Genomic DNA, 26,991 nt, shown 5'->3' on the forward strand with positions numbered 1-26,991 from the left:
TGACAAGTCATAATCAACCTATTGACTGGCTCTTTTACTATTTAACTTTCAGGTGTAGTGCAGAGCCATATTTACATGTAAGAGGCTTTGGTGTTGTGTCCCTGGGAATTTGACATACGTCTTCTCTTGTCATCTCTGTCATTCACAGGTACAGTGGTTGGTTCAGTGGTTGGTGCAGTGATGGGTTCAGTGTTAGTTTCAGTGTGTCTCATTGCTGTATTCTGGGTAATGTGGCTGAAAATGAGGAGAAAAGAAACCTCCTCCAGGTAGAGATAAAAAAAAGATTTCCTTGAAACTTAAAACAGTTACTGTGAATTCAATACGTGATTTAGCTGCCTTCTGTTTACTTAATCAGTTGATCTCTGATGTGCAGGAAAAAAAACTTACCGGACCCTGAAATCAGCAGAACTCCCTTAAAGACACCACCACCATCCAAGTAAGACACTCATTCTGAAGAACATTTAAGGGATCATGATTGATACCTATTTGAAAGAAAACATGAAACATGACAATTACATTCACTTCCTGAGATTATTTGCTATACAGGTTAAAACACATTCTTCATGATTAAATAATTGTAATAAAATAATAATGAAACCGATGATGTGGTTCTTGTCAGTACATTGTTGATTTTAATTTATTTCAGTTTCACACCAACCTCCAGTCCATCACAAATGTGAGTATCTCTACCACCTGAAGAGATTAAAATACTTTTATTTGAAATAGCTTTTTAAGATAAATAATAATTATAACAAGAACAAGTACCTTCTGTTTTTCAGGCCACACTCGTCAACCAGCTCGTCAACCAAGCGTAGGATGACTAAGAAGTAGACTTACCTTATCATTTTCTCACAGTCTCTGATTTTCTTCTATATTCTCTCTCATTGAGCAAACTTTGTAATGATGTGTATTTCTGTGGTCATAGAGTTGTCATGTTAACATCAGTCAATGACGTTAAAAACAAATGGTTCTTGTCAGTACATTGTCCATTTTGATCTCTTTCAGGGACACACCAACCTCCAGTCCATCAGTGTGAGTATTTTTGCAGCCTTATTTGATTATCCTAATGGAAAGCTTGAAACAGACGATGTTGAGAATGTTAGGATTAATTACAATAACCCCCCCCCCAAAAAAAAAAACATAGCTAAAAAATTGCCTTTTTGTTTCAGAATGCAATCCCTCAGCTCGTCAGCGAAGCGTGTGATGCATCAAGCTCAGGAGGCTGTAAAGAGGTAGGTTTACATCTTCATTCTCTCACTGTCTGCTGTAGTCTCTCTTCTTCAGGAAGAAGCTCTGAAATGGTGTACTTTTGTGGTGGTCATAGTGGTCATGTTGTCTGCATCAATGCACTCAGCTGCATGTTAATATCTGTTCGGTTGTGTTACTCAACATGTTACATTTGTTAATACAAACCACATTTCTGTTCTGTTCTCTTTTTACAGTATCTCCATTCAAGAATCAGATGATGGTGTAACAAGGTGAGCTCAAATCATTCTAATTCAAAGATACCACCAGAGGTCACATAATCTTTATTTAATGTAATATATCTTCTATTTATTATATATTACCTACTACATTAAGCTAAGACTAAAATTGGCAGTTAAACATTTGGTCCCACAATGGCTGTCAGACCATGTTCACGTTTTGTCAATACATCTTATTTCTGTAGGCTACTGTGTGTACAGAAGAAACACTCTTAGTCACAATGTCCTGTGTATTCATCCATTTTAAATTTAACCATTTTGTTTGCTTCTCTTTTTGCTCTTTCAGGAACCTTTTAGAAGATGACGACTACTGAGTGACTCTAATCACATTGCCACACACACCAAATCACTATTGACTAATCTGGGTTTTTTTTTTAAACTCAAAACTGTCTGTCTGTCTCACTCTCTTTACTTGAGCAATAGCTTAATAGGGTTATTTCCTGTCTGTGCTGTATTCACATTAGTCTCAGCTGCTGTTATCCATTTGTTTTATGTTTCTGTTGTTGCCATGTCTGTTTTTCAGTGTTTAGATACATTAACGTTTCTGCACTTCTTGTATTATTATTTATTTTTGCACTACCCCAAACTTCCCTGTGATTTAAAATGAACCAATAAAACATTCATCCATTGTAAAAAGAAAAAAACAAACAATGTAGCCTATTGTGTGAAAATATTTTTAACTGTCATGTCAATCTCATAGATTGTCAGTCCTTGGTTTGCATCTGTAGCTGTGTTGATGAATTTGAGAGTGGTTATTCTCCAGCTCCATCCCTCAGTTTGTGGCTGGGCTTGTTGGGCTAAAACACAAACTCCAGATTGTGGCACCACCTACTGTTTACTTATTAAAACACACCAGAAAGAAGAGTGAGAGTCGAACAGTAGAGTTCTCACCTCTTATACTAAGCATGAATGCTGGGACTGGCTCAGTGCATAAACTGTAGACTATAAAGGCCAATTTATTCCTGATCAGAAAATGTGGTCCGGAGGCTCCGTAAGGAGGGTTTGACGCAATTGCAGTGCCTCCAGATACTTGCGGAGGCCAAATCGAGCTTCGGCATCGCTGTGCGCCTCCAAAATGTTGTAACAAAGTGGAGGGCTCCGTATAGCTCCGCATTGACATGATTGGTTGACGGTAGGTAGGGGCAGTACATCCTGTATAAACACAAACTCACTTCCTTGACAACTTCCTTGACAACAAACATGCAGAACTTTGACGAAAGGCTATCAGAACAAGTGCACAAATAAAAAACATATTTATGATACCTCGTGTAGGGATTTCAAAGACACGAATGAGTGAACTCCTGGAAAGAGATTGGGGAGGTAATGGGAATAGATGCGGGAAAGAGGTCAATATAATGCAGAACGCAGGGGATAGGTAGAAGGACGCTGGATTGGCGCACATTCAACAAATCTGATCTAACAATGTGGATATTTGTCAAATCCATCATTGATGTATTGTAACAGGCCCACAGTGTGGTTACTAAAATCCGATTTGGATATAATTGGCTGTTTTCGCAGCATAACATTTCAGGTTTAGAAAAAATGACTGCTAAATTCTAACTCCCATTCGTATAAGCTGGTCGCATAGCTGCTAGCATACAGAAATCGGTGGTGAAAGTCAAAGTAGTTTCTAACTGTAATGCAGTTGATTGATGATGATGACCTGAACATGTGTTGGGGTTGACATCCATATAAGCGTTATACTTCAAGTTTTACCTCAACATAGTGTGAAATACACATATAAACAATAGCCTAAATGTAGGATAATTTAGTTGGGGGGCAATGGGGAGATTCGGGATGGAGATGCAGGTGGAAAACAGTGCAGCCTTTTTACTTCATGCTATCTTGGCTGAGCTCCTATGCAAGCACCGGGAAACGGACTCTAACATCTCAGAAGTGGTAAGGTCTTGTCTTTTCATTTTGCCAGTTGCTTGTAATTAGCTGGATGGCTATAGAGTTTAGCCCTGAATCACTTCGAGTGGTGCGATGCAGACCAATTTATTGGATTCGTATGACAGCTCCCCAAAGCGCAAGAAGTATGAATGCCCTGACTTCTGCAGCGGCAGTATCCCAGTAAATGCTGGACGGCCGCTGCAGACATCACATTGACCATGCAGAGCCTTTAAGTAGTGTTGATGTAGCTCTGTCTCAATGTGCCAAACCAGAGGATACTTACAGTAACAGACAGAATATGACTTGTATTGTTTTAGTAGCAGAGTTTACTTCTGTTAAAAATATTAATCATTCAAAAAGTTAGGGGACACATTAATTTTACTGAGATGTGCAGCAAGGAAACAACAGGCAGGGACACCATGAAACAGTTAACTCATTTAATAGACTGGCCCCGCATCCACAGAAGTTCATAGGCTACATTATTTTTTTTTTACAATACTTTTTGGGAAATGCAGTTCTAATAAATCACAATATAAATCACATCATATTGTTATTTTGTGTGTTTTATTACCAATATTTATAAGCACATGAACTATGAAGTAGGTCTGCATTAATTTTTTGTTTTCTAAAGTTACAATATGAATACAGTGGCAGTTTACCGATTTCTCCATTCATGTTTATGACAGGACATGTAAACTGGCACCTGGTGGAAAGGTTTATGATTTTGGGATCAGGTCATCGCCACAGAAACATGCTTTGTTCTATCCGCAAACAACAACAGAACAGCTATAATTTTGAGACATGTATAATACAATTGTATTTCCATAACAGATGTGCAGCCTGCATACAGTGTTGATATTTACAACAACCACAGAAGATCTACAGTAAAGGAGAGGCTGATATATGGCAAGTCAGACAGGAAAAAAATAGGCCGACTTTCAAACGGCATTTTCAGTAATCAAAATATTCACAGTAAATTTATATCTACCACTCTACTGTACAAGCTGTATGTTACAAAAAGGTGTCTAATGCCTTGTCATCATTGGTCAACAGTGCAAGAGGATCAGGGTCAGGGGTCAAGCAGCTGGAGATTTGAGTAAAGCCCATTGGTTCTACTTGTGAACGTGCTGTAGGGCTCGATGTCTCGTTGCTCCTCCTACAAAGACATAAACCATATGTCACCGCATTACACTGAAATGTCATATGGGGCTGCAACCTGGTCTCAGAGCATTTCGTATTCTTCTTTATGTAAATCCGAGGCACTCCATTTAGTATATGTTATGTTTCGTATGGTATGTATTAATTTTGGCTGGATTTTTCCTTTAAGTTAGAGTTTTATCTATCATTAGGATGATAGCATCCCCAAAACATTAAACTAATGTTTTTGATAACAAAAGTTTATTTTCTTCAGAAAATGTTTTTAATGAAATATCCTTGGTATGTTTTCCTAAGATTCACTAAAATATTGTGCACAACATCTGTAACAAACACCACAGAACATTCCCCTAAAGTTGTTTTTAGGTTTCTATAACAAAATGTGTTCTGGGAACATTCTTGAAACATCAGGCGAATGTTTTATACAAACATTGTATAATCGTCATCACAACTGGACAGTTTGTGTAATTATAACTTTTAGGGCAACCTAATTAATGTTCTAGGAACGTTCACAGAAGCAATTTTGGTTTGCTGGGTAGTCTCTGCAGATGCCTTATTATGACTAACATGCAACAGCTAGCAATACCAGGGCTAAACAAATAACAAAAACACATAAATAGTGTTGTTGTGGCACCTCTTTGATGGTTCCAGACACTTGTAGCTGTGTTCTGTTGAGCAAATAATAACAAGAGTTCATTAACATAGCACCAAATGAAACATGTTTTACACAGCACATGAGTAGAGCAACATGAGTGTTTTTCACCACGCTCATTTTTGACAGGAAGTGAGAAGCGAAAAGCCCCAACAGTGCAGTTACTAGACACTAGTGACCCATACAAACTCAACACAGACTTAAAGGGCCAGTGCAGTCAAAAACATGATTTTTCTGTGTTCTATGTGGTATTTCCACACTATGAGGTTGAAATAATACTGTGAAATTGTTGAGTGCTTCAACTCCTTTCTGCCTTAAATTAGTCCTTTAGGATGTTTTTCTTGGTCAGCCCTTTTCATGCTTTTCATCATTGTTGTTGAGCACCCCTCCTTTCCTTTGTTTGCTGAAGAGTGAAGGCCCACCTGAACTCATAGCATTGCATGTATTTCTGAGACCAATTCAGAACTCTATCCGCATTGTAGATCTGATATGTATTTTAGAATGCACCTTTTCTACTACAGTGCTTACTAGTAATGATTAAAATACCAAAAAGCTGACAGATACTCATTACAGCAACTCTTCTTTTTTTTACCAAGTTATTCATATTATCTTACCTGAGATTAATTTTCCTCATGATTATGCCACCAAACACCAGGACAGCTACACATGCTGCAACACCTGTTATCATCCCAAAATAGAAGAGACTGTTGTCTGTGGCCTCTTGCAATTGGGTTCCTGGGAAACGAGAAAAAATATATTATGATCCTACATGTGTCTCTTCCGCCATCTTGTTCATTTACATTAAGGCATTGTGTTGCTGACAGTCTCCATTTTAAGACATTATTACATGTATTGATGAGAAAATCCAATATTGTGACTACAGAGATTCTCTCAGTTCTGTCAGATGTAACTTCTATAACAGACGTTACAAAGCAAGATAACAGAACACTCACAGAACATAAAGGTAAGCCAAATACATATTACATATTGAAGGTACTTTTGCACATGAAATGCATTCCACAAAATATGTGGTGATAAGACATTATGCTGGGGTTCATTTTAAAATGATTGTGAACGATCCCATCAGACCAAACACTTACCATTGACAGAAATATGTATTTGTATATGATTCCGTCCCCCATTATATCCAAAGTCACAGGTGTAGTTCCCATCATCAGATGGTTGTATGTTGGTAATGCGTAGACACACTCTGTCATTCTCTATCTCTAGTGTGACTCTGGGGTCACAAGAGCTGTTGGTATGATTTGTCTCAACGTCGTGTGAAACTCTACACTCATGACCCCCACTTCTAACTTTATTTTTGTTACATACTACAGTAGTGATGTTAGTGAGTGTTTGGTTTGGGCAGAGAAGAGTGGCATCTGCTCCTCCGGTCTCCAACTTCTTCTCTTGAGTCACTGTAAACAGGAAACAGACCATGAGAGTCTGTTTTCATAGGAAAATAGTAAGTAGTGAAGTAAAAAACATTTTACAATAACACTGCAATTCAACATTGTTTAATAAAATTAAGAATAATTACACATTTCAGAATGTTAATGAAACATAAAGAAAGAAAGAAACACAACTTTACCTTGTGCATAACTAAACTCCTATTGTTCTCCTATTGTTCTGAAATGTTAATGCAATAATGGGAATGCATCACAAATGCAACATGTGAGGACTGGTCCTCTTCCCTTTATTCCATGTTGCATCATGCTGTGGGTATGTGTTAGAGAACAATATCCCTCTGACCTTCAACATCTGTGTGTATGTGTTAGAGAACAATATCCCTCTGACCTTCAACAGCTGTGTGTATGTGTTAGAGAACAATATCCCTCTAACCTTCAACATCTGTGTGTATGTGTTAGAGAACAATATCCCTCTAACCTTCAACATCTGTGTGTATGTGTTAGAGAACAATATCCCTCTAACCTTCAACATCTGTGTGTATGTGCTAGATAACAATATCCCTCTAACCTTCAACATCTGTGTGTATGTGTTAGAGAACAATATCCCTCTAACCTTCAACAGCTGTGTGTATGTGTTAGATAACAATATCCCTCTAACCTTCAACATCTGTGTGTATGTGTTAGAGAACAATATCCCTCTAACCTTCAACATCTGTCTGTATGTGTTAGAGAACAATATCCCTCTAACCTTCAACATCTGTGTGTATGTATCAGAGAACAATATCCCTCTTACTTTCAACAGCTATGTGTATGTGTTAGAGAACAATACAAATAATAATATATATAAATAATATAATATAAATAATAATATGCCATTTAGCAGACGCTTTTATCCAAAGCGACTTACAGTCATGTGTGCATACATTTTTGTGTATGGGTGGTCCCGGGGATCGAACCCACTACCTTGGCGTTACAAGCGCCATGCTCTACCAGTTGAGCTACAGAAGACCACAAATATCCCTCTTACCTTCAACAGTTGTGTATAGACCCAGCAGCAGCAAAAGCAAAGCAAGCCTGAATACATTTCCACACATACTGACCAACTGCCAAATCAAACAGTAGTCCAATATTTTCTGCTCAGACCTACATCAGAACAAAAGTCAAACTAAAGCACATCAAAGTGATGGTCCTTTGACAGGTTTGACCCAGTTACATAATCTGGTGCTAGCCCGAAAGGAAGAAGTGGTGCTGTGTAAATGTATTCTAGCTTCTATGTGTGACTTTCACAATGACAATACATCTCTTGGGCGGTGTCTAGGGGCTATGCAGTGCAACCACCACATACTGTATAATAATAAATACACATGTCAAGAGCTCCACTTCCTGCTCTAGCAACAATGATAGATCCTGATACCACCCCAAGACTGAGGCTGGGTTATATCAAGTGTATGTAAGTAATGGTTAGATCTGGTTCTCCAGATCAGTAACAAGAAATGAACCTACCAAGTGCTATGTTTCTGTTTCTGATATATTATTATAATCATTCAATTAAATTATTACTTTTATATACCAATGCCTTATTGACACATCTGCAGCAGGGCAATAAAGTCCAGGGGCCTCATTTATAAACTATGCGTATGTCCAAAATAGATCTCAAAACATGTGTGTGCCAGTTTTTACGCAAAAGTGGGCATTTATAAAAACTGAACTTGACGTGAAAATGTGCTCACCTTCCCGCGGAATTTAGACCATGCGTACGCACAGTTTCTAGTGGTTGAAGTATTGCATTGCAAGTGACAAGTAGATTAGTATCTTGTGCAAATGGAAGAAAATAGAACATCTATTTTGTTTCTTTGCATTTAAAAATAATTCGAAATAGGCATCTATACTGAACAAAAATATAAACGCAACATGCAACCGTTTCAAAGATTTTACTGAGTTACAGTTCATATAAGGAAATCAGTCAATTGAAATGAATTCATTAGGCCCTAATCTATGGATTTCACATGACTGGGCAGGGGCGCTGCCATGGGTGGGCCGGGGAGGGCATAGGCCCACCCACTTGGGAGCCAGGCCAAGTCAAACAGAAGGAGTTTTTCCCCACAAAAGGGCTTTTTATTACAGACAGAAATACTCCTCTGTTTCATCAGCTGTCTGGGTGGCTGGTCTCAGGCGATCCCGCAGGTGAAGAAGCCGTATGTGGAGGTCCTGGGTTGGCGTGGTTACACGTGGTCTGCAGTTGTGAGGCCGGTTGGACGTACTGCCAAATTCTCTAAAATGACGGAGGCGGCTTATGGTAGAGAAATGAACATTAAATTCTCTGCCAACAGCTCTGGTGGACATTCCTGCAGTCAGCATGCAAATTGCACGCTCCCTCAAAACTTGAGACATCTGTGGCATTGTGTTGTGACAAAACTGCACATTTTAGAGTGGCCTTTTTATTGTCCCCAGCACAAGGTGCACCTGTGTAATGATCATGCTGTTTAATCAGCTTCTTGATATGCCACACCTGTCAGGTGGATGGATTATCTTGGCAAAGTAGAAATGGTCAATAACAGGGATGTAAACAAATTTGTGCACAACATTTGAGAGAAATAAGCTTTTTGTGAGTATGGAAAATGTCTGGGGTCTTTTATTTCAGCTCATGAAACATGGGACCAACACTTTACATGTTGCGTTTATATTTCTGTTCAGGACAGTATATTAATGGTGGAACAGACAGTTGTATGTTACTTCTGTAGTTTACTGTAATTTCCTTTCTCAAATAGACAATATTGCATTTATACACATAATACATATTTTTATATTCATTGCAGAATAAATTTTTCACCTTTTCTGGCCATGATGGTTCATATTCCCAAAGTAGCCACAACAGTAGCCATAGCCTTCAACAAATGACCATGCGATCTCTCATTTAACTGGGCCTACTAGATACGCTATTATTTTAAGTATTTTTGCTCTATGCATCAGAAAGGAAGCGTGGTTTATAACAGTAGAATTTAACAGGTGAATAGACAGTTGATCTTTTGTATTGACGTGTGCATGGCTACCACTGTAAGAAGACTATGTTTCAGAATTCAGGCAGTGCAGCATCGGTTCGACAAAAAGTACTCCAGATTGTGGCACCACCTACTGTTTACTTATTAAACACACCAGAAAGAAGAGTGAGAGTAGAACAGTAGAGTTATCACCTCTTATACTAAGCATGAATGCTGGGACTGGCTCAGTGCATAAACTGTAGACTATAAAGGCCAATTTATTCCTGATCAGAAAATGTGGTCCGGAGGCTCCGTAAGGAGGGTTTGACGCAATTGCAGTGCCTCCAGATACTTGCGGAGGCCAAATCGAGCTTCGGCATCGCTGTGCGCCTCCAAAATGTTGTAACAAAGTGGAGGGCTCTGTATAGCTCCGCATTGACATGATTGGTTGACGGTAGGTGGGGGCAGTACATACTGTATAAACACAAACTCACTTCCTTGACAACAGACATGCAGAACTTTGACGAAAGGCTATCAGAACAAGTGCACAAATAAAAAACATATTTATTATACCTCGTGTAGGGATTTCAAAGACACGAATGAGTGAACTCCTGGAAAGAGATCGGGGAGGTAATGGGAATAGATGCGGGAAAGAGGTCAATATAATGCAGAACGCAGGGGATAGGTAGAAGGACGCTGGATTGGCGCACATTCAACAAATCTGATCTAACAAAATGGATATTTGTCAAATCCATCATTGATGTATTGTAACAGGCCCACAATGTGGTTACTAAAATCCGATTTGGATATAATTGGCTGTTTTCGCAGCATAACATTTCAGGTTTAGAAAAAGTGACTGCTAAATTCTAACTCCCATTCGTATAAGCTGGTCGCATAGCTGCTAGCATACAGAAATCGGTGGTGAAAGTCAAAGTAGTTTCTAACTGTAATGCAGTTGATTGATGATGATGACCTGAACATGTGTTGGGGTTGACATCCATATAAGCGTTATACTTCAAGTTTTACCTCAACATAGTGTGAAATACACATATAAACAATAGCCTAAATGTAGGATAATTTAGTTGGGGGGCAATGGGGAGATTCGGGATGGAGATGCAGGTGGAAAACAGTGCAGCCTTTTTACTTCATGCTATCTTGGCTGAGCTCCTATGTCAAGCACCGGGAAACGGACTCTAACATCTCAGAAGTGGTAAGGTCTTGTCTTTTCATTTTGCCAGTTGCTTGTAATTAGCTGGATGGCTATAGAGTTTAGCCCTGAATCACTTCGAGTGGTGCGATGCAGACCAATTTATTGGATGCGTATGAAAGCTCCCCAAAGCGCAAGAAGTATGAATGCCCTGACTTCTGCAGCGGCAGTATCCCAGTAAATGCTGGACGGCCGCTGCAGACATCACATTGACCATGCAGAGCCTTTAAGTAGTGTTGATGTAGCTCTGTCTCAATGTGCCAAACCAGAGGATACTTACAGTAACAGACAGAATATGACTTGTATTGTTTTAGTAGCAGAGTTTACTTCTGTTAAAAATATTAATCATTCAAAAAGTTAGGGGACACATTAATTTTACTGAGATGTGCAGCAAGGAAACAACAGGCAAGGACACCATGAAACAGTTAACTCATTTAATAGACTGGCCCCGCATCCACAGAAGTTCATAGGCTACATTATTAATTTTTTACAATACTTTTTTGGAAATGCAGTTCTAATAAATCACAATATAAATCACATCATATTGTTATTTTGTGTGTTTTATTACCAATATTTATAAGCACATGAACTATGAAGTAGGTCTGCATTAATTTTTTGTTTTCTAAAGTTACAATATGAATACAGTGGCAGTTTACCGATTTCTCCATTCATGTTTATGACAGGACATGTAAACTGGCACCTGGTGGAAAGGTTTATGATTTTGGGATCAGGTCATCGCCACAGAAACATGCTGTAACGATCCCGGCTGTCTGAGTCGGGGTCTGGTCGTAATCTCCAGTTTCCCGAGGGTTCGGGAACGCTCCGGGGAGCGCTCTGGTTTCCGCACCTGCTTCCTATTAGCAATCTGCACACCTGGGCCTAATCAGCACCTTTCTTAGGCTCTGGCCCAACATCCAGTTCCTGCCGGATCGTTAGCCATGAACAGTAGGTGTTCTGTGTATCAGTTGAGCGTTCTAGCGTGAGTTTTGTTATTTTGTACTTTGTTGAGTTTTTGTGTTCTGACCTCCGTTTTTGTTCCACCTGCAGTCACACGTCCGGAACCTTCACCCCACCTCTGCCTGATGGTCGGCGGCTGCCGAGCCATCACTGGACCCAGACTGCACCCCCCAACTACTCAACCACGCCGCCTCGCTCTGTCCCTGGATTATACTGCACCTTTTGTCGTATCTAATAAACCCTCACCTTCGTTCAACTCTCCTTGTCCTGGTCTGCTTTTGGGTTCTGGCTGAGGGAACTGTGACAGAACGATCCGCCAATTATGAACCCAGCGGACCTGGACTCTGTTCGCCATGCCATTACCCAGCAGGAGAAGATGTTGGGCCATCATAGCATGGTACTACAGGAGATCGCGTTGTCAGTTCGGAACCTTTCTACCGGCCTGACGGAGGTCCAGAACCAACGCCAGTGTCCGGTGGAGGACTCACTACGGTTTCACCCATCTCGCCTGCCGCTTCTGAAGTTGTGTCCCTCCGTGAGCCCAAGGTCCCGACGCCGGATAAGTATGAGGGGGAGCTGGGAAGATGCCGTTCCTTCCTTATGCAGTGTGGATTAGTGTTCGATCTACAGCCCTACTCTTATGCCACTGACAAGGCTAGGATAGCCTTTTTGATTGAGTTGCTGCGTGGTCGAGCGCTGGAGTGGGCTTCAGCCGTTTGGGAACGACAGGATCCCTGCATGGCGTCATACCAGGGGTTCACGGCCGAGATGAGGAAGCTCTTCGACCATTCCGTCCGAGGGAGGGACGCAGCTAGGCGTCTGTTTTCTCTTCACCAAGGAACTCGCAGCGTGGCCGACTTCGTGATCGAGTTCAAGACGTTGGCTGTGGAGAGTGGGTGGAACGAGGAGTCTTTGCAAGCGGCCTTTTACCAGGGCCTGTCGGAGCAGCTCAAGGATGAGTTGATCTCCTATCCGGAGCCTAGTGACCTGGACAGCTTGGTAGCCTTGTCTATTCGGGTGGATAATCGAGTCCGAGAGCGAAGGAGGGAGAAGCAATGGGGTCCGTCCAATCGATCAGCTTCTCAGTTCCCAGTCGGATCGGGTGGTGGACCAGAACACGTCGATCATTCTCCACCACTAAGGATTAGTAGAGAGGACCTCTCTCCCGATTCTGAACCCATGCAAGTGGGGGCGGCACGGGTTAACCACGGAGGAGCGTCAACATAGACGTAAGACCAACTGCTGCCTCTACTGTGGTCGCTCGGGACATTACATCTCCACTTGTTCCCGGCGGTCGTCAAACTGCCCGGCTCGCTAAAGTTGGGAGGACTTTTAGCGAGCCAGTTTCAACCTCTCAGTACCTCTGTCAGACCCCGCTTCCCGGCTACCCTTGTGAACAGGAATCAGAGCTTAGCGCTTAACGCTTTATCGATTCAGGTGCCGATGGAAGCTTTCTTGATGCCGAGTTGGTGGAACAGCTGGGGCTTTCCAAGGAGCAATTGCCGGAAGCCATTGAAGCGACCACTCTGAACGGCAGTAGTCTGGCACGTATCACGATGAGGACTGAACCGGTTAAGATGCGGTTGTCGGGGAATCATTCGGAGATGATTTCATTTTTCATTCTGCCGTCTTCCCATGTTCCTCTGGTCCTTGGATACCCCTGGCTGAAGGAACACAATCCCACGTTCGATTGGGCGACGGGCAAGGTAACGAGTTGGAGCCTTGATTGTCATGCTAACTGTCTCAAGACTGCCTGCCCCCATGCGGTTCCCAGTCAGGTGATTGAGGCTAAACCCCCAGATTTGTCCCTGGTTCCCGAGACATATCACGATTTGGGGGAAGTTTTCAGTAAGCAGAAGGCTCTGTCACTTCCTCCCCACCGACCATATGATTGTGCCATCAACCTGGTTCCTGGAGCTGTCTACCCCAAGGGAAGGTTATACAGTATCTCCCGACCTGAACGTGAGGCGTTGGAGACCTACATCAAGGAGTCCCTAGCTGCTGGTCTCGTTCGTCCCTCGTCATCACCCCTGGGGGCAGGATTCTTCTTTGTGGGAAAGAAGGATGGCTCTCTTCGACCGTGTATTGATTATCGGGGGGTTGAATGACATCACGGTCAAGAACAAGTATCCCCTGCCCTTGATGAGTTCTGCCTTCGACTCCTTACAGGGTGCTACGGTGTTCACCAAGCTAGACCTACGCAATGCGTATCACCTGGTCCGGATCAGAGAGGGGGACGAGTGGTTGACGGGTTTCAATACACCGATGGGTCACTTCGAGTATCAGGTGATGCCGTTTGGACTGACCAATGCTCCAGCGGTATTCCAGAGTATGGTGAACGACGTCCTGAGAGATATGATCGGTCTCTTCGTGTTTGTTTACCTGGATGACATTCTGATCTTCTCGAAGGAACCGTCCGACCACGTCCAGCATGTCCGGCAGGTTCTGCAGCGATTGTTGGAGAATCGTCTGTTCGTGAAGGCCGAGAAGTGCGAGTTTCACGCCCACACTACATCCTTTCTCGGGTACATCATCTCCAGGGGTGAGATTAGGATGGATCAGGAGAAGGTTAGAGCGGTTCTGGAATGGGTCCAGCCCGGTACGAGATTGCAACTCCAGAGATTTTTGGGGTTTGCGAATTTCTACCGCAGATTCATCCGGGATTACAGCCGTGTGGCCGCTCCATTAACTGCCTTGACTTCCAGTATCAGGACCTTCAAGTGGAATCCGGAGGCGGATCGTGCGTTTCTGGATTTGAAGAGGCGATTCACCAACGCACCGATTCTCTCTCAACCGGACACGGCCCGTCAGTTCGTCGTTGAAGTGGACGCGTCGGATGTGGGAGTTGGCGCCATCCTGTCGCAGCGATGCTCCACGGACAGTAAACTCCATCCCTGCGCCTACTACTCTCGTCGCCTTTCGCCTGCAGAGAGGAATTACGATGTGGGTAACCGGGAGCTTCTCGCGGTGAAACTTGCCTTGGAGGAGTGGCGCCACTGGTTGGAGGGGGCGGAGCAACCGTTTATTGTCTGGACTGACCACAAGAATCTTGCTTACGTGCAATCGCTAAACGTCTCAACTCCCGTCAGGCCAGGTGGGCGTTGTTTTTCGGACGATTCAAGTTTGCCCTGACGTTCCGACCTGGATCTAAGAACGGCAAGGCGGACGCCTTGTCCCGGATGTTCTCCAAGACGGAGGAGAGTGGGTCCAAGACCGAGACTATTCTCCCCCGGAACTGCGTCGTGGGAGCAGTGATGTGGAAGATTGAGGAGGAGGTGCTGGCGGCCCTTCGGACTCAGCCCGGTCCCGGTAACGGTCCACCCGGTCGGTTGTTTGTGCCTGAGTCGGTTCGTCCCTGCTGTCCTCAAATGGTCCCACGCCAGCAAGATGGCTTGTCACCCCGGCGTGGCTCGGACTATGGCGTTTCTTCGCAGACGTTTTTGGTGGCCTGCCATGGCCGAGGATACTCGGGGTTTTGTTGCTGCCTGTCCAGTGTGTGCGCAGAATAAGAGTACCAATCGGCCCAGCTCTGGACTACTTCATCCCCTTCCTATTCCCCGGCGTCCATGGTCGCATCTGGCCCTGGACTTCGTCACGGGGTTGCCCGCTTCTGAGGGGAACACGGTCGTTCTGACTATCGTGGACAGATTCAGCAAGTTCGCCCACTTTGTGCCTATTGCCAAGCTTCCCTCTGCCTCGGAGACGTCCGAGATCCTGGTTAGGGAGGTTTTCAGGGTCCACGGTTTGCCCAGTGATATCGTTTCCGACCGTGGCCCTCAGTTTACCTCTGCTGTCTGGAAGTCCTTCTGTTTGGCCATTGGAGCTACAGTCAGTCTCACATCTGGTTTTCACCCCCAATCCAATGGTCAGGCGGAGAGAGCCAACCAGAAGATGGAATCCACGCTACGCTGTCTGGTCTCTTCCAACCCCACCTCCTGGGCCTCTCAGTTGCCTTGGGTTGAGTATGCCCACAATACTCTCCCTACATCTGCCACTGGGATGTCTCCCTTCCAGTGCCTGTATGGCTACCAACCTCCCCTGTTCCCTTCTCAGGAGAAGGAGCTCTCAGTGCCTTCTGTTCAGGCCCATATTCGGCGTTGCCACCGGACCTGGCATCGGGCCAGAAAGGCACTCCTTAGAGGTTCGGACCGGTATCAGCTCCAGGCGAATCGTCGCCGGATCCCCGCTCCCACCTATACCATCGGAGATAGGGTTTGGTTGGCCACACGGGATCTTCCGTTACGGACTGAGTCTAGGAAGTTGTTACCGAAGTTTATTGGTCCGTTTGTGGTGGAGAAGGTGATCAATCCAGTGGCAGTGCGACTCAAACTACCGAGGACGCTCAGAGTCCATCCCACCTTTCATGTCTCCTGCCTCAAGCCTGTCTTCCTCAGTCCTCTGTTGCCTCCTCCGCCTCCTCCTCCTCCTCCTCGGATGATCGGAGGTGGTCCTGCCTACACGGTGCGTCGCATTATGGATTCCAGACGGGCGGGGCCGGGGTTTCCAGTATCTCGTGGACTGGGAGGGGTATGGTCCTGAAGAGAGGAGTTGGATTCCGCGGCGACAGGTCCTAGATGCGGATCTCATCAGGGACTTTTACCGCCTCCATCCTGGCGCTCGGGAGTCCGCCCGGTGGCGTTCGTCGGAGGGGGGTACTGTAACGATCCCGGCTGTCTGAGTCGGGGTCTGGTCGTAATCTCCAGTTTCCCGAGGGTTCGGGAACGCTCCGGGAGCGCTCTGGTTTCCGCACCTGCTTCCTATTAGCAATCTGCACACCTGGGCCTAATCAGCACCTTTCTTAGGCTCTGGCCCAACATCCAGTTCCTGCCGGATCGTTAGCCATGAACAGTAGGTGTTCTGTGTATCAGTTGAGCGTTCTAGCGTGAGTTTTGTTATTTTGTACTTTGTTGAGTTTTTGTGTTCTGACCTCCGTTTTTGTTCCACCTGCAGTCACACGTCCGGAACCTTCACCCCACCTCTGCCTGATGGTCGGCGGCTGCCGAGCCATCACTGGACCCAGACTGCACCCCCAACTACTCAACCACGCCGCCCGCTCTGTCCCTGGATTATACTGCACCTTTTGTCGTATCTAATAAACCCTCACCTTCGTTCAACTCTCCTTGTCCTGGTCTGCTTTTGGGTTCTGGCTGAGGGAACTGTGACACATGCTTTGTTCCATCAGCAAGCAACAACAGAACAGCTATAATTTTGAGACATGTATATAACAATTGTATTTCCATAACAGATGTGCAGTATACAGTATGTGTTGATATTTACAACAACCACAGAAGATCTACAGTAAAGGAGAGGCTGATATATGGCAAGTCAGACAGGAAAAAAAGTCAGACTTTCAAACGGCATTTTCAGTAATCAAAATATTCACAGTAAATGTATATCTACCACTCTACTGTACAAGCTGTATGTTACAAAAAGGTGTCTAATGCCTTGTCATCATTGGTCAACAGTGCAAGAGGATCAGGGTCAGGGGTCAAGCAGCTGGAGAGTTGAGTAAAGCCCATTGGTTCTACTTGTGAACGTGCTGTAGGGCTCGATGTCTCGTTGCTCCTCCTACAAAGACATAAACCATATGTCACCGCATTACACTGAAATGTCATATGGGGCTGCAACCTGGTCTCAGAGCATTTCGTATTCTTCTTTATGTAAATCCGAGGCACTCCATTTAGTATATGTTATGTTTCGTATGGTATGTATTAATTTTGGCTGGATTTTTCCTTTAAGTTAGAGTTTTATCTATCATTAGGATGATAGCATCCCCAAAATATTAAACTAATGTTTTTGATAACAAAAGTTTTTTTTCTTCAGAAAATGTTTTTAATGAAATATCCTTGGTATGTTTTCCTAAGATTCACTAAAATATTGTGCACAACATCTGTAACAAACACCACAGAACATTCCCCTAAAGTTGTTTTTAGGTTTCTATAACAAAATGTGTTCTGGGAACGTTCTTGAAACATCAGGCGAATGTTTTATACATACATTGTATAATCGTCATCACAACTGGACAGTTTGTGTAATTATAACTTTTGGGGCAACCTAATTAATGTTCTAGGAACGTTCACAGAAGCAATTTTGGTTTGCTGGGTAGTCTCTGCAGATGCCTTATTATGACTAACATGCAACAGCTAGCAATACCAGGGCTAAACAAATAACAAAAACACATAAATAGTGTTGTTGTGGCACCTCTTTGATGGTTCCAGACACTTGTAGCTGTGTTCTGTTGAGCAAATAATAACAAGAGTTAATTAACATAGCACCAAATGAAACATGTTATACACAGCACATGTGTAGAGCAACATGAGTGTTTTTCACCACGCTCATTTTTGACAGGAAGTGAGAAGCGAAAAGCCCCAACAGTGCAGTTACTAGACACTAGTGACCCATACAAACTCAACTCAGACTTAAAGGGCCAGTGCAGTCAAAAACATGATTTTTTTGTGTTCTATGTGGTATTTCCACACTATGAGGTTGAAATAATACTGTGAAATTGTTGAGTGCTTCAACTCCTTTCTGCCTTAAATTAGTCCTTTAGGATGTTTTTCCTGGTAAGCCTTTTTCATGCTTTTCATCATTGTTGTTGAGCACCCCTCCTTTCCTTTGTTTGCTGAAGAGTGAAGGCCCACCTGAACTCATAGCATTGCATGTATTTCTGAGACCAATTCAGAACTCTATCCGCATTGTAGATCTGATATGTATTTTAGAATGCACCTTTTCTACTACAGTGCTTACTAGTAATGATTAAAATACCAAAAAGCTGACAGATACTCATTACAGCAACTCTTTTTTTTAAACCAAGTTATTCATATTATCTTACCTGAGATTAATTTTCCTCATGATTATGCCACCAAACACCAGGACAGCTACACATGCTGCAACACCTGTTATCATCCCAAAATAGAAGATACTGTTGTCTGTGGCCTCTTGCAATTGGGTTCCTGGGAAACGAGAAAAAATATATTATGATCCTACATGTGTCTCTTCCGCCATCTTGTTCATTTACATTAAGGCATTGTGTTGCTGACAGTCTCCATTTTAAGACATTATTACATGTATTGATGAGAAAATCCAATATTGTGACTACAGAGATTCTCTCAGTTCTGTCAGATGTAACTTCTATGACAGATGTTACAAAAGAAGATAACAGAACACTCACAGAACATAAAGGTAAGCCAAATACATATTACATATTGAAGGTACTTTTGCACATGAAATGCATTCCACTAAATATGTGGTGATAAGACATTATGCTGGGGTTCATTTTAAAATGATTGTGAACGATCCCATCAGACCAAACACTTACCATTGACAGAAAAATGTATTTCTATATAATTCCGTCCCCCATTATATCCACAGTCACAGGTGTAGTTCCCTTCATCAGATGGTTGTATGTTGGTAATGCGTAGACACACTCTGTCATTCTCTATCTCTAGTGTGACTCTGGGGTCACAAGAGCTGTTGATATGATTTCTCTCAACGTCGTGTGAAACTCTACACTCATGACCCCCACTTCTAACTTTATTTTTGTTACATACTACAGTAGTGATGTTAGTGAGTGTTTGGTTTGAGCAGAGAAGAGTGGCATCTGCTCCTCCGGTCTCCAACTTCTTCTCTTGAGTCACTGTAAACAGGAAACAGACCATGAGAGTGTGTTTTCATAGGAAAATAGTAAGTAGTGAAGTAAAAAACATTTTACAATAACACTGCAATTCAACATTGTTGAATAAAATTAAGAATAATTACACATTTCAGAATGTTAATGAAACATAAAGAAAGAAAGAAACACAACTTTACCTTGTGCATAACTAAACTCCTATTGTTCTCCTATTGTTCTGAAATGTTAATGCAATAATGGGAATGCATCACAAATGCAACATGTGAGGACTGGTCCTCTTCCCTTTATTCCATGTTGCATCATGCTGTGGGTATGTGTTAGAGAACAATATCCCTCTAACCTTCAACATCTGTGTGTATGTGTTAGAGAACAATATCCCTCTAATCTTCAACATCTGTGTGTATGTGTTAGAGAACAATATCCCTCTGACCTTCAACAGCTGTGTGTATGTGTTAGAGAACAATATCCCTCTAACCTTCAACATCTGTGTGTATGTGCTAGAGAACAATATCCATCTAACCTTCAACATCTGTGTGTATGTGTTGGAGAACAATATCCCTCTAACCTTCAACAGCTGTGTGTATGTGTTAGAGAACAATATCCATCTAACCTTCAACAGCTGTGTGTATGTGTTAGAGAACAATATCCCTCTGATTTTCAACATCTGTGTGTATATGTTAGATAACAATATCCCTCTAACCTTCAACAGCAGTGTTTATGTGTTAGAGAACAATATCCCTCTGAACTTCAACATCTGTCTGTATGTGTTAGAGAACAATATCAATCTGACCTTCAACAGCTGTGTGTATGTGTTAGAGAACAATATCCCTCTTATCTTCAACAGCTGTGTGTATGTGTCAGAGAACAATATCCCTCTTACTTTCAACAGCTATGTGTATGTGTTAGAGAACAATACAAATATCCCTCTTACCTTCAACAGTTGTGTATAGACCCAGCAGCAGCAAAAGCAAAGCAAGCCTGAATACATTTCCACACATACTGACCAACTGCCAAATCAAACATTAATATTGGACTTTCTGCTCAGACCTACATCAGAACAAAAGTCAAACTAAAGCAAACCAAAGTGATGGTCCTTTGACAGTTTAGACCCAGTCACATAATCTGGTGACAGACGAAAGGAGGAAGTGGTGCTGTGTAAATGTATTCTAGCTTCTATGTGTGACTTTCACAATGACAATAGATCTCTTGGGCGGTGTCTAGGGGCTATGCAGTGCAACCACCACATACTACATAATAATAAATACACATGTCAAGAGCTCCACTTCCTGCTCTCAAAACATGTGTGTGCCAGTTTTTACGCAAAAGTGGGCATTTATAAAAACTGAACTTTTATAAAAACGGAAAATGTGCTCACCTTCCTGCGGAATTTAGACCATGCGTACGCACAGTTTCTAGTGGTTGAAGTATTGCATTGCAAGTGACAAGTAGATTAGTATCTTGTGCAAATAGAAGAAAATAGAACATCTATTTTGTTTTTTTGCATTTAAAAATAATTAGAAATAGGCATCTATACTGAACAAAAATATAAATGCAACATGCAACCGTTTCAAAGATTTTACTGAGTTACAGTTCATATAAGGAAATCAGTCAATTGAAATGAATTCATTAGGCCCTAATCTATGGATTTCACATGACTGGGCAGGGGCGCTGCCATGGGTGGGCCGGGGAGGGCATAGGCCCACCCACTTGGGAGCCAGGCCCAGTCAAACATAATTAGTTTTTCCCCACAAAAGGGCTTTTTATTACAGACAGAAATACTCCTCTGTTTCATCAGCTGTCTGGGTGGCTGGTCTCAGGCGATCCCGCAGGTGAAGAAGCCGTATGTGGAGGTCCTGGGTTGGCGTGGTTACACGTGGTCTGCGGTTGTGAGGCCGGTTGGACGTACTGCCAAATTCTCTAAAATGACGGAGGCGGCTTATGGTAGTGAAATGAACATTACATTCTCTGCCAACAGCTCTGGTAGACATTCCTGCAGTCAGCATGCAAATTGCACGCTCCCTCAAAACTTGAGACATCTGTGGCATTGTGTTGTGACAAAACTGCACATTTTAGAGTGGCCTTTTTATTGTCCCCAGCACAAGGTGCACCTGTGTAATGATCATGCTGTTTAATCAGCTTCTTGATATGCCACACCTGTCAGGTGGATGGATTATCTTGGCAAAGGAGAAATGCTCACTAACAGGGATGTAAACAAATTTGTGCACAACATTTGAGAGAAATAAGCTTTTTGTGAGTATGGAAAATGTCTGGGGTCTTTTATTTCAGCTCATGAAACATGGGACCAACACTTTACAAGTTGCGTTTATATTTCTGTTCAGGACAGTATATTAATGGTGGAACAGACAGTTGTATGTTACTTCTGTAGTTTACTGTAATTTCCTTTCTCAAATAGACAATATTGCATTTATACACATAATACATATTTGTATATTCATTGCAGAATACATTTTTCACCTTTTCTGGCCATGATGGGTTCATATTCCCAAAGTAGCCACAACAGTAGCCATAGCCTTCAACAAATGACCATGCGATCTCTCATTTAACTGGGCCTATTAGATACGCTATTATTTTAAGTATTTTTGCTCTATGCATCAGAAAGGAAGCGTGGTTTATAACAGTAGAATTTAACAGGTGAATAGACAGTTGATCTTTTGCATTGACGTGTGCATGGCTACCACTGTAAGTAGACAATGTTTCAGAATTCAGGCAGTGCAGCATCGGTTCGACAAAAAGTAAATGCAAAACATTAGGCCCTATTTAATTCAAATCGTCTGTTTATAGGTCCACAGCAATTTGCAATTGTTGTTGTCTTTCGTTGACTTTTTGTCTGTCAGATAGCCTACAGCAAATGTCACTGCAAAAGTTTAACATTCTGCCATCTCCTACAAAGCCATTTGATCAAGTTCGCTATTTCCTTTAGAAAACGGCCTCGGCCTAATTTGAATACTTCCAAAGTATACAGCAAATAAGGACGTTATTGTCACCATAAAAGGTGAAAGAGTTTTAATGCTCGTTCACTCGCATACAGTTTCAGGACAGGTCTGATTTATAATGGGAAACGCGTATGCATGGCGTGCGCCAAGTTTATAAATCTCTGTTTTTGTATGTGCGCAGTCTTTTCAGAAATGGCACACGCATGCTGTGGAACTGCCAAGTGCTGATGTTTATTGTGCTGATCGAATGCACATCTTCTACTAGCATCACATTTAGGCTATCTACAGTCGTGGTCAAAAGTTTTGAGAATGACACAAATACTAATTTTCACAAAGTCTGCTGCTTCAGTTTTGATGATGGCAATTTGCATATACTCCAGAATGTCATGAAGAGTGATCAGATGAATTGCAATTAATTGCAAAGTCCCTCTTTGCCATGAAAATGAACTTAATTGTAATGAATACTCGGACAGAGTGGTAAGATCCAATCGCAGAATAGTGATGCTTTATTAGAGTACAGACAAGGGAATAGCTTAATCGTGGTCGGGCGGGCTGTGGTCAAAACCGGGCCAGGCATAGACAGGCAGAGGTACCAATGGAGCGGGCTAGTCGTAGTCGAGGGCACAGGCACAGGATCAGAGGACGGTAATCACTGGGGTAGACAAGCAGAGGATTAAGCAATTCGGGGAGTCAAACAACAAGACACAGGTCGGATACACGGGTAATCAAAAACAACAAACTCTCTCTCTCTCGGAACAAAACGCTTAGCAAGTCACAATGGAACAATACCTCGCGCCGACTGAGCTTCTGAGCACACCTTAAATCCTACACTAATTACTGACAGGTGTGCTCAGAACTCAGGTGAACCAGATCGAGTCTGATGACTCCCCCTCTCTGTAGATCGGGGAAGTGTCAGACTCTGTCTAGACCCTGCCAACCCCCGATCCCTTACATTAATCCCCCCTAAACATTTCCACTGCATTTCAGCCCTGCCACAAAAGGACCAGCTGCCATCATGTCAGTGATTCTCTCGTTAACACAGGTGAGAGTGTTGACGAGGACAAGGCTGGAGATCACTCTGTCATGCTGATTGAGTTAGAATAACAGACTGGAAGCTTTAAAAGGAGGGTGGTGCTTGAAATCATTGTTCTTCCTCTGTTAACCATGGTTACCTGCAAGGAAACATGTGCCGTCATCATTGCTTTGCACAAAAAGGTCTTCACAGGCAAGGATATTGCTGCTAGTAAGATTACACCTAAATCAACCATTTATCGGATCATCAAGAACTTCAAGGAGAGAGGTTCAATTGTTGTGAAGAAGGCGTCAGGGCGCCCAAGAAAGTCCAGCAAGCGCCAGGACCGTCTCCTAAAGTTGATTCAGCTGCGGGATCGGGGCACCACCAGTGCAGAGCTTGCTCAGGAATGGCAGCAGGCAGGTGTGAGTGCATCTGCACGCACAGTGAGGGGATGAAATTTGGAGGATGGCCTGGTGTCAAGAAGGGCAGCAAAGAAGCCACTTCTCTCCAGGAAAAACATCAGGGACGTACTGATATTCTGCAAAAGGTACAGGGATTGGACTGCTGAGGACTGGGGTAAAGTCATTTACTCTGATGAATCCCCTTTCCGATTGTTTGGGGCATCCGGAAAACACCTTGTCCGGAGAAGACAAGACGAGCGCTACCATCAGTCCTGTGTCATGCCAACAGTAAAGCATCCTGAGCAGTGGCGGCTCCTGAAAAAATTCTCAGGAGGGGCAATTTTTCTGATGATTTAGGTGACCTACACACATTTTAAAAAAGATATGTCCAGCAACAACATGAAGACAGGGGCAGCATATAAGTCAATACCAGAAGCATTTATTGACTGATCTCAAAAGTGTTGGCTTACCAGGGTTGGTGGAGCCCTCAGTTTCATCTTTGCCTCGCAAAGCTAACTCAAACACTCCGCAAAACTTCACACACTGGATTAGCCGGCTGAGGATGTGGCGGTTCTTGCTAATGTCGTAGTAAATATATTTGTTATAGTGAATATGGAATATGATATGTTGAGTAAAATGTTGTGCTAAGATCTATTTAGGTCAGGAGCTGGTTATAAGTTCTGTTCCTATCCAATAACAATGGACAAAAGGGTCCTATCTTGTCAGCCTTGTCAGCAGGTGGCCAAGGACAACACCCACGCCATAGGCCTCTCAGTTCTTCCAACTCACGAGTTCTTGCTCTGAGGACACACACACACACAAACACACACACACACACATCATCACTGTTAAACACACACACACACACACACACATCATCACTGTTAAACACACACACACACACACAACAAAAATCCCTCTCTTAGGCTGAACATTTGAAGACAGAGAACCCGACTCAGAGCCAATGCAACAGTGACAGTAGCCTGGAGGGGACCTCGCCCAACTCATCAGGACCAATCAGAAGATCAGAACTACTAGATTCAACCTACTTCATTTATTGCATAAAATGTCTGCACACAATGTTTCGGGGCTCTCTTCAGATAATAATAATAATAATATGCCATTTAGCAGACGCTTTTATCCAAAGCGACTTACAGTCATGCGTGCATACATTTTTGTGTATGGGTGGTCCCGGGGATCGAACCCACTACCTTGGCGTTACAAGCACCATGCTCTACCAGCTGAGCTACAGAAAGTGGATACTCATGGATGCGCATCGCAATTGTAAAATGTCAACACAATTGGAGACACCACGTCATTTTTGGAGACATGTTATTGACAGTAAACTATTGTAGATGCGACTGCTAACTAAATAAAACATTTTAGCTGGCTAGCTAATCATCTTAGCTAAATGTGGGGCAAACAATTCAGTTATTTACCGTTAATTTGAGGGATTGGGGTGAAAGAAATCGAGTTACATAGTGATACTTTACGATATACTGTATTGACAATATCGCAATATTTTAGCGCTAGTTGGCTGTACCTGCACCAAAAACACCATTATTGTTCCTTCATAGCTTGTTCTCAATCTTTTCACATTGGGAGCCAATTTGTTTTCAGCACTTTTATTTCCATGACTGATCAAAACTCGTTCTCATGGCTTTCTGATCCCTCTGCAACAGACATATGGTGCGCAATAAAATCACAGTGTCGAATCGCAATACGTATAGAATCATGAGACTCGCAATGCTGATGCATATATCTTATCGTGAGGTTCCTGGTTCCCAGCCCAAGTTCATTTGCCACAACAAATCTCTTCGCTAGCAAACGCGATGTCTTCTCCAAAACGGCAATGTGTCTCCAGCAATGTTTACTTTTTGACGTTCTATGGCATCTCCACTTTCCAAGCATATATGACCACATGTAATATTTTGGTAAGTGATGCAAATAGTGAACTATGTAGGGCCAGGATGTAAAATATATGTAGCTGCAGCAATTTCTCTTATCTGATATGGTAAGTAATGGGGGCTTAATTTATAGTTCCCTAAGAGTTTGACGAACGGGTCCGTGCACGCGATTCCAGATATCTTTACCTCTGAATAAACTGCCTTTATTATACCATATCCACCCTGTCCAAAGTCTCTACTTGGTCTCAGTTCTCCAGTAAACTTGTGATTATCAACACTAACCTCATCGTTGTGGCGGCGGACAGCTAGCCTGTATCCCTCATCCAGTTGAGTGAGTGGCAGTCTTTTTTCGTTCGTACCAATTTTTGGAAAATCCTCGGGTGTAGGACTTTCCGCCTTTAGTAGAAACCTGTTGAATTATTAAATTTGGTCTGGGAGGTCCTAATTGTTTCGTTGCCAATTTATCTTCATTTGTGCCGACAAAAAGGAACTTCTTTCAAATAATCCGCTCTTTTTCTCAGTTACGTTCATGGTTACGTAACGTATGCCTAAAGCGCGTAAATGCAAGCCCACAGACACCCATTGAGATTGTATTGAAGGCTCTGAAATTTGAAAAAAATAGATTTTACATGGGAGTCTATGACAGACTTCTGGGCGATTTTCAACCTGACTGAAATCGCCCCAAAAGGGGGGGGAGCCATTTGAAGCACGACTTTAGCCTGATTCGACATTTAGTGGCAGTGTGGCACTGTGGCAGATCAGACGTATAGATTACAACACTGATAACTACTGTTGCCGTGATATAATTGATTAGAAAAAAAATCCCTTCCTTTTCCCGTTTGGCAGTGCGTCGCCCATATCGCCCTATTGAACAGGCCGCCCCTGATCCTGAGACCATTCATGTGTGGGGTTGCTTCTCAGCCAAGGGAGTGGGCTCACTCACAATTTTTCCTAAGAACACAGCCATGAATAAAGAATGGTACCAACACATCCTCAGAGAGCAACTTCTCCCAACCATCCAAGAACAGTTTGGTGACGACCAATGCCTTTTCCAGCATGATGGAGCACCTTGCCATAAGGAAAAAGTAATAACTAAGTGGCACGGGGAACAAAACATGGACATTTTGGGTCCATGGCCAGGAAACTCCCCAGACCTTAATCCCATTGAGAACTTGTGGTCGATCCTCAAGAGGCGGGTGGACAAACAAAACCCCACAAATTCTGACAAACTCCAAGCATTGATTATGCAAGAATGGGCTGCCATCAGTCAGGATGTGGGCCAGAAGTTAATTGACAGCATGCCAGGCGGATTGCAGAGGTCTTGAAAAAGAAGGGTCAACACTGCAAAT

At 42.9% G+C, this 26,991-nt stretch overlaps 3 protein-coding genes across 6 annotated transcripts in view; 1 reads left to right on the forward strand and 2 right to left on the reverse strand.

The window, feature by feature from the left end:
* LOC121558986 (OX-2 membrane glycoprotein) overlaps positions 1-1,859 on the forward strand; it is a 36,016-nt gene extending 34,157 nt beyond the window's left edge. For 3 of the 4 annotated variants that reach the window (XM_045219522.1, XM_045219521.1, XM_045219524.1), the window contains 8 exons: positions 149-266; positions 374-436; positions 647-676; positions 780-827; positions 1,006-1,032; positions 1,170-1,232; positions 1,443-1,478; positions 1,771-1,859. In XM_045219522.1, coding sequence (XP_045075457.1) covers positions 149-266; positions 374-436; positions 647-676; positions 780-827; positions 1,006-1,032; positions 1,170-1,232; positions 1,443-1,478; positions 1,771-1,798 — 413 coding nt within the window. In that variant the 3' untranslated portion in view covers positions 1,799-1,859. The remainder of the gene's footprint in view (positions 1-148; positions 267-373; positions 437-646; positions 677-779; positions 828-1,005; positions 1,033-1,169; positions 1,233-1,442; positions 1,479-1,770) is intronic. The other variant, XM_045219523.1, reaches the window with a different exon arrangement.
* A 2,063-nt stretch (positions 1,860-3,922) lies between these two features.
* On the reverse strand, positions 3,923-7,753 carry LOC121558979. Its single transcript, XM_041872266.2, has 5 exons — positions 7,621-7,753; positions 6,285-6,602; positions 5,799-5,919; positions 5,167-5,200; positions 3,923-4,533 (listed from the first exon to the last, which is right to left on the reverse strand). Exons 1-5 carry the CDS (start codon positions 7,685-7,687, stop codon positions 4,447-4,449), a joined length of 627 nt encoding a protein of 208 aa, XP_041728200.2. The 5' UTR covers positions 7,688-7,753; the 3' UTR covers positions 3,923-4,446.
* A 9,151-nt stretch (positions 7,754-16,904) lies between these two features.
* On the reverse strand, positions 16,905-20,514 carry LOC123488676. The gene is made up of 5 exons (XM_045219525.1): positions 20,297-20,514; positions 19,054-19,371; positions 18,568-18,688; positions 17,937-17,970; positions 16,905-17,303 (listed from the first exon to the last, which is right to left on the reverse strand). The coding sequence occupies exons 1-5, from the start codon at positions 20,361-20,363 to the stop codon at positions 17,217-17,219; spliced, it is 627 nt and encodes a 208-aa protein (XP_045075460.1). The 5' UTR covers positions 20,364-20,514; the 3' UTR covers positions 16,905-17,216.
* Between the last annotated feature and the right edge of the window lie 6,477 nt (positions 20,515-26,991).

The sequence above is a fragment of the Coregonus clupeaformis genome, unplaced genomic scaffold, assembly GCF_020615455.1.
Source record: "Coregonus clupeaformis isolate EN_2021a unplaced genomic scaffold, ASM2061545v1 scaf2424, whole genome shotgun sequence".
In the NCBI taxonomy this organism is placed as follows: domain Eukaryota; kingdom Metazoa; phylum Chordata; class Actinopteri; order Salmoniformes; family Salmonidae; genus Coregonus; species Coregonus clupeaformis.

What these genes read in the sequence shown, in the direction of transcription:
- LOC121558979 (XM_041872266.2), bottom strand. Translation starts at nt 7,687, where the DNA reads ATGTGTGGAAATGTATTCAGGCTTGCTTTGCTTTTGCTGCTGCTGGGT. An exon ending in TCTATACACAACTGTTGAAG is followed by an intron (nt 6,603 to 7,620) that starts GTAAGAGGGATA and finishes TCCTGTTTACAG; the next exon opens with TGACTCAAGAGAAGAAGTTG. An exon ending in TGTCTGGAACCATCAAAGAG is followed by an intron (nt 4,534 to 5,166) that starts GTGCCACAACAA and finishes ATGTCTTTGTAG; the next exon opens with GAGGAGCAACGAGACATCGA.
- LOC123488676 (XM_045219525.1), bottom strand. Translation starts at nt 20,363, where the DNA reads ATGTGTGGAAATGTATTCAGGCTTGCTTTGCTTTTGCTGCTGCTGGGT. An exon ending in AATACATTTTTCTGTCAATG is followed by an intron (nt 18,689 to 19,053) that starts GTAAGTGTTTGG and finishes CTCGTTTCCCAG; the next exon opens with GAACCCAATTGCAAGAGGCC. An exon ending in ATGAGGAAAATTAATCTCAG is followed by an intron (nt 17,971 to 18,567) that starts GTAAGATAATAT and finishes TTTGCTCAACAG; the next exon opens with AACACAGCTACAAGTGTCTG.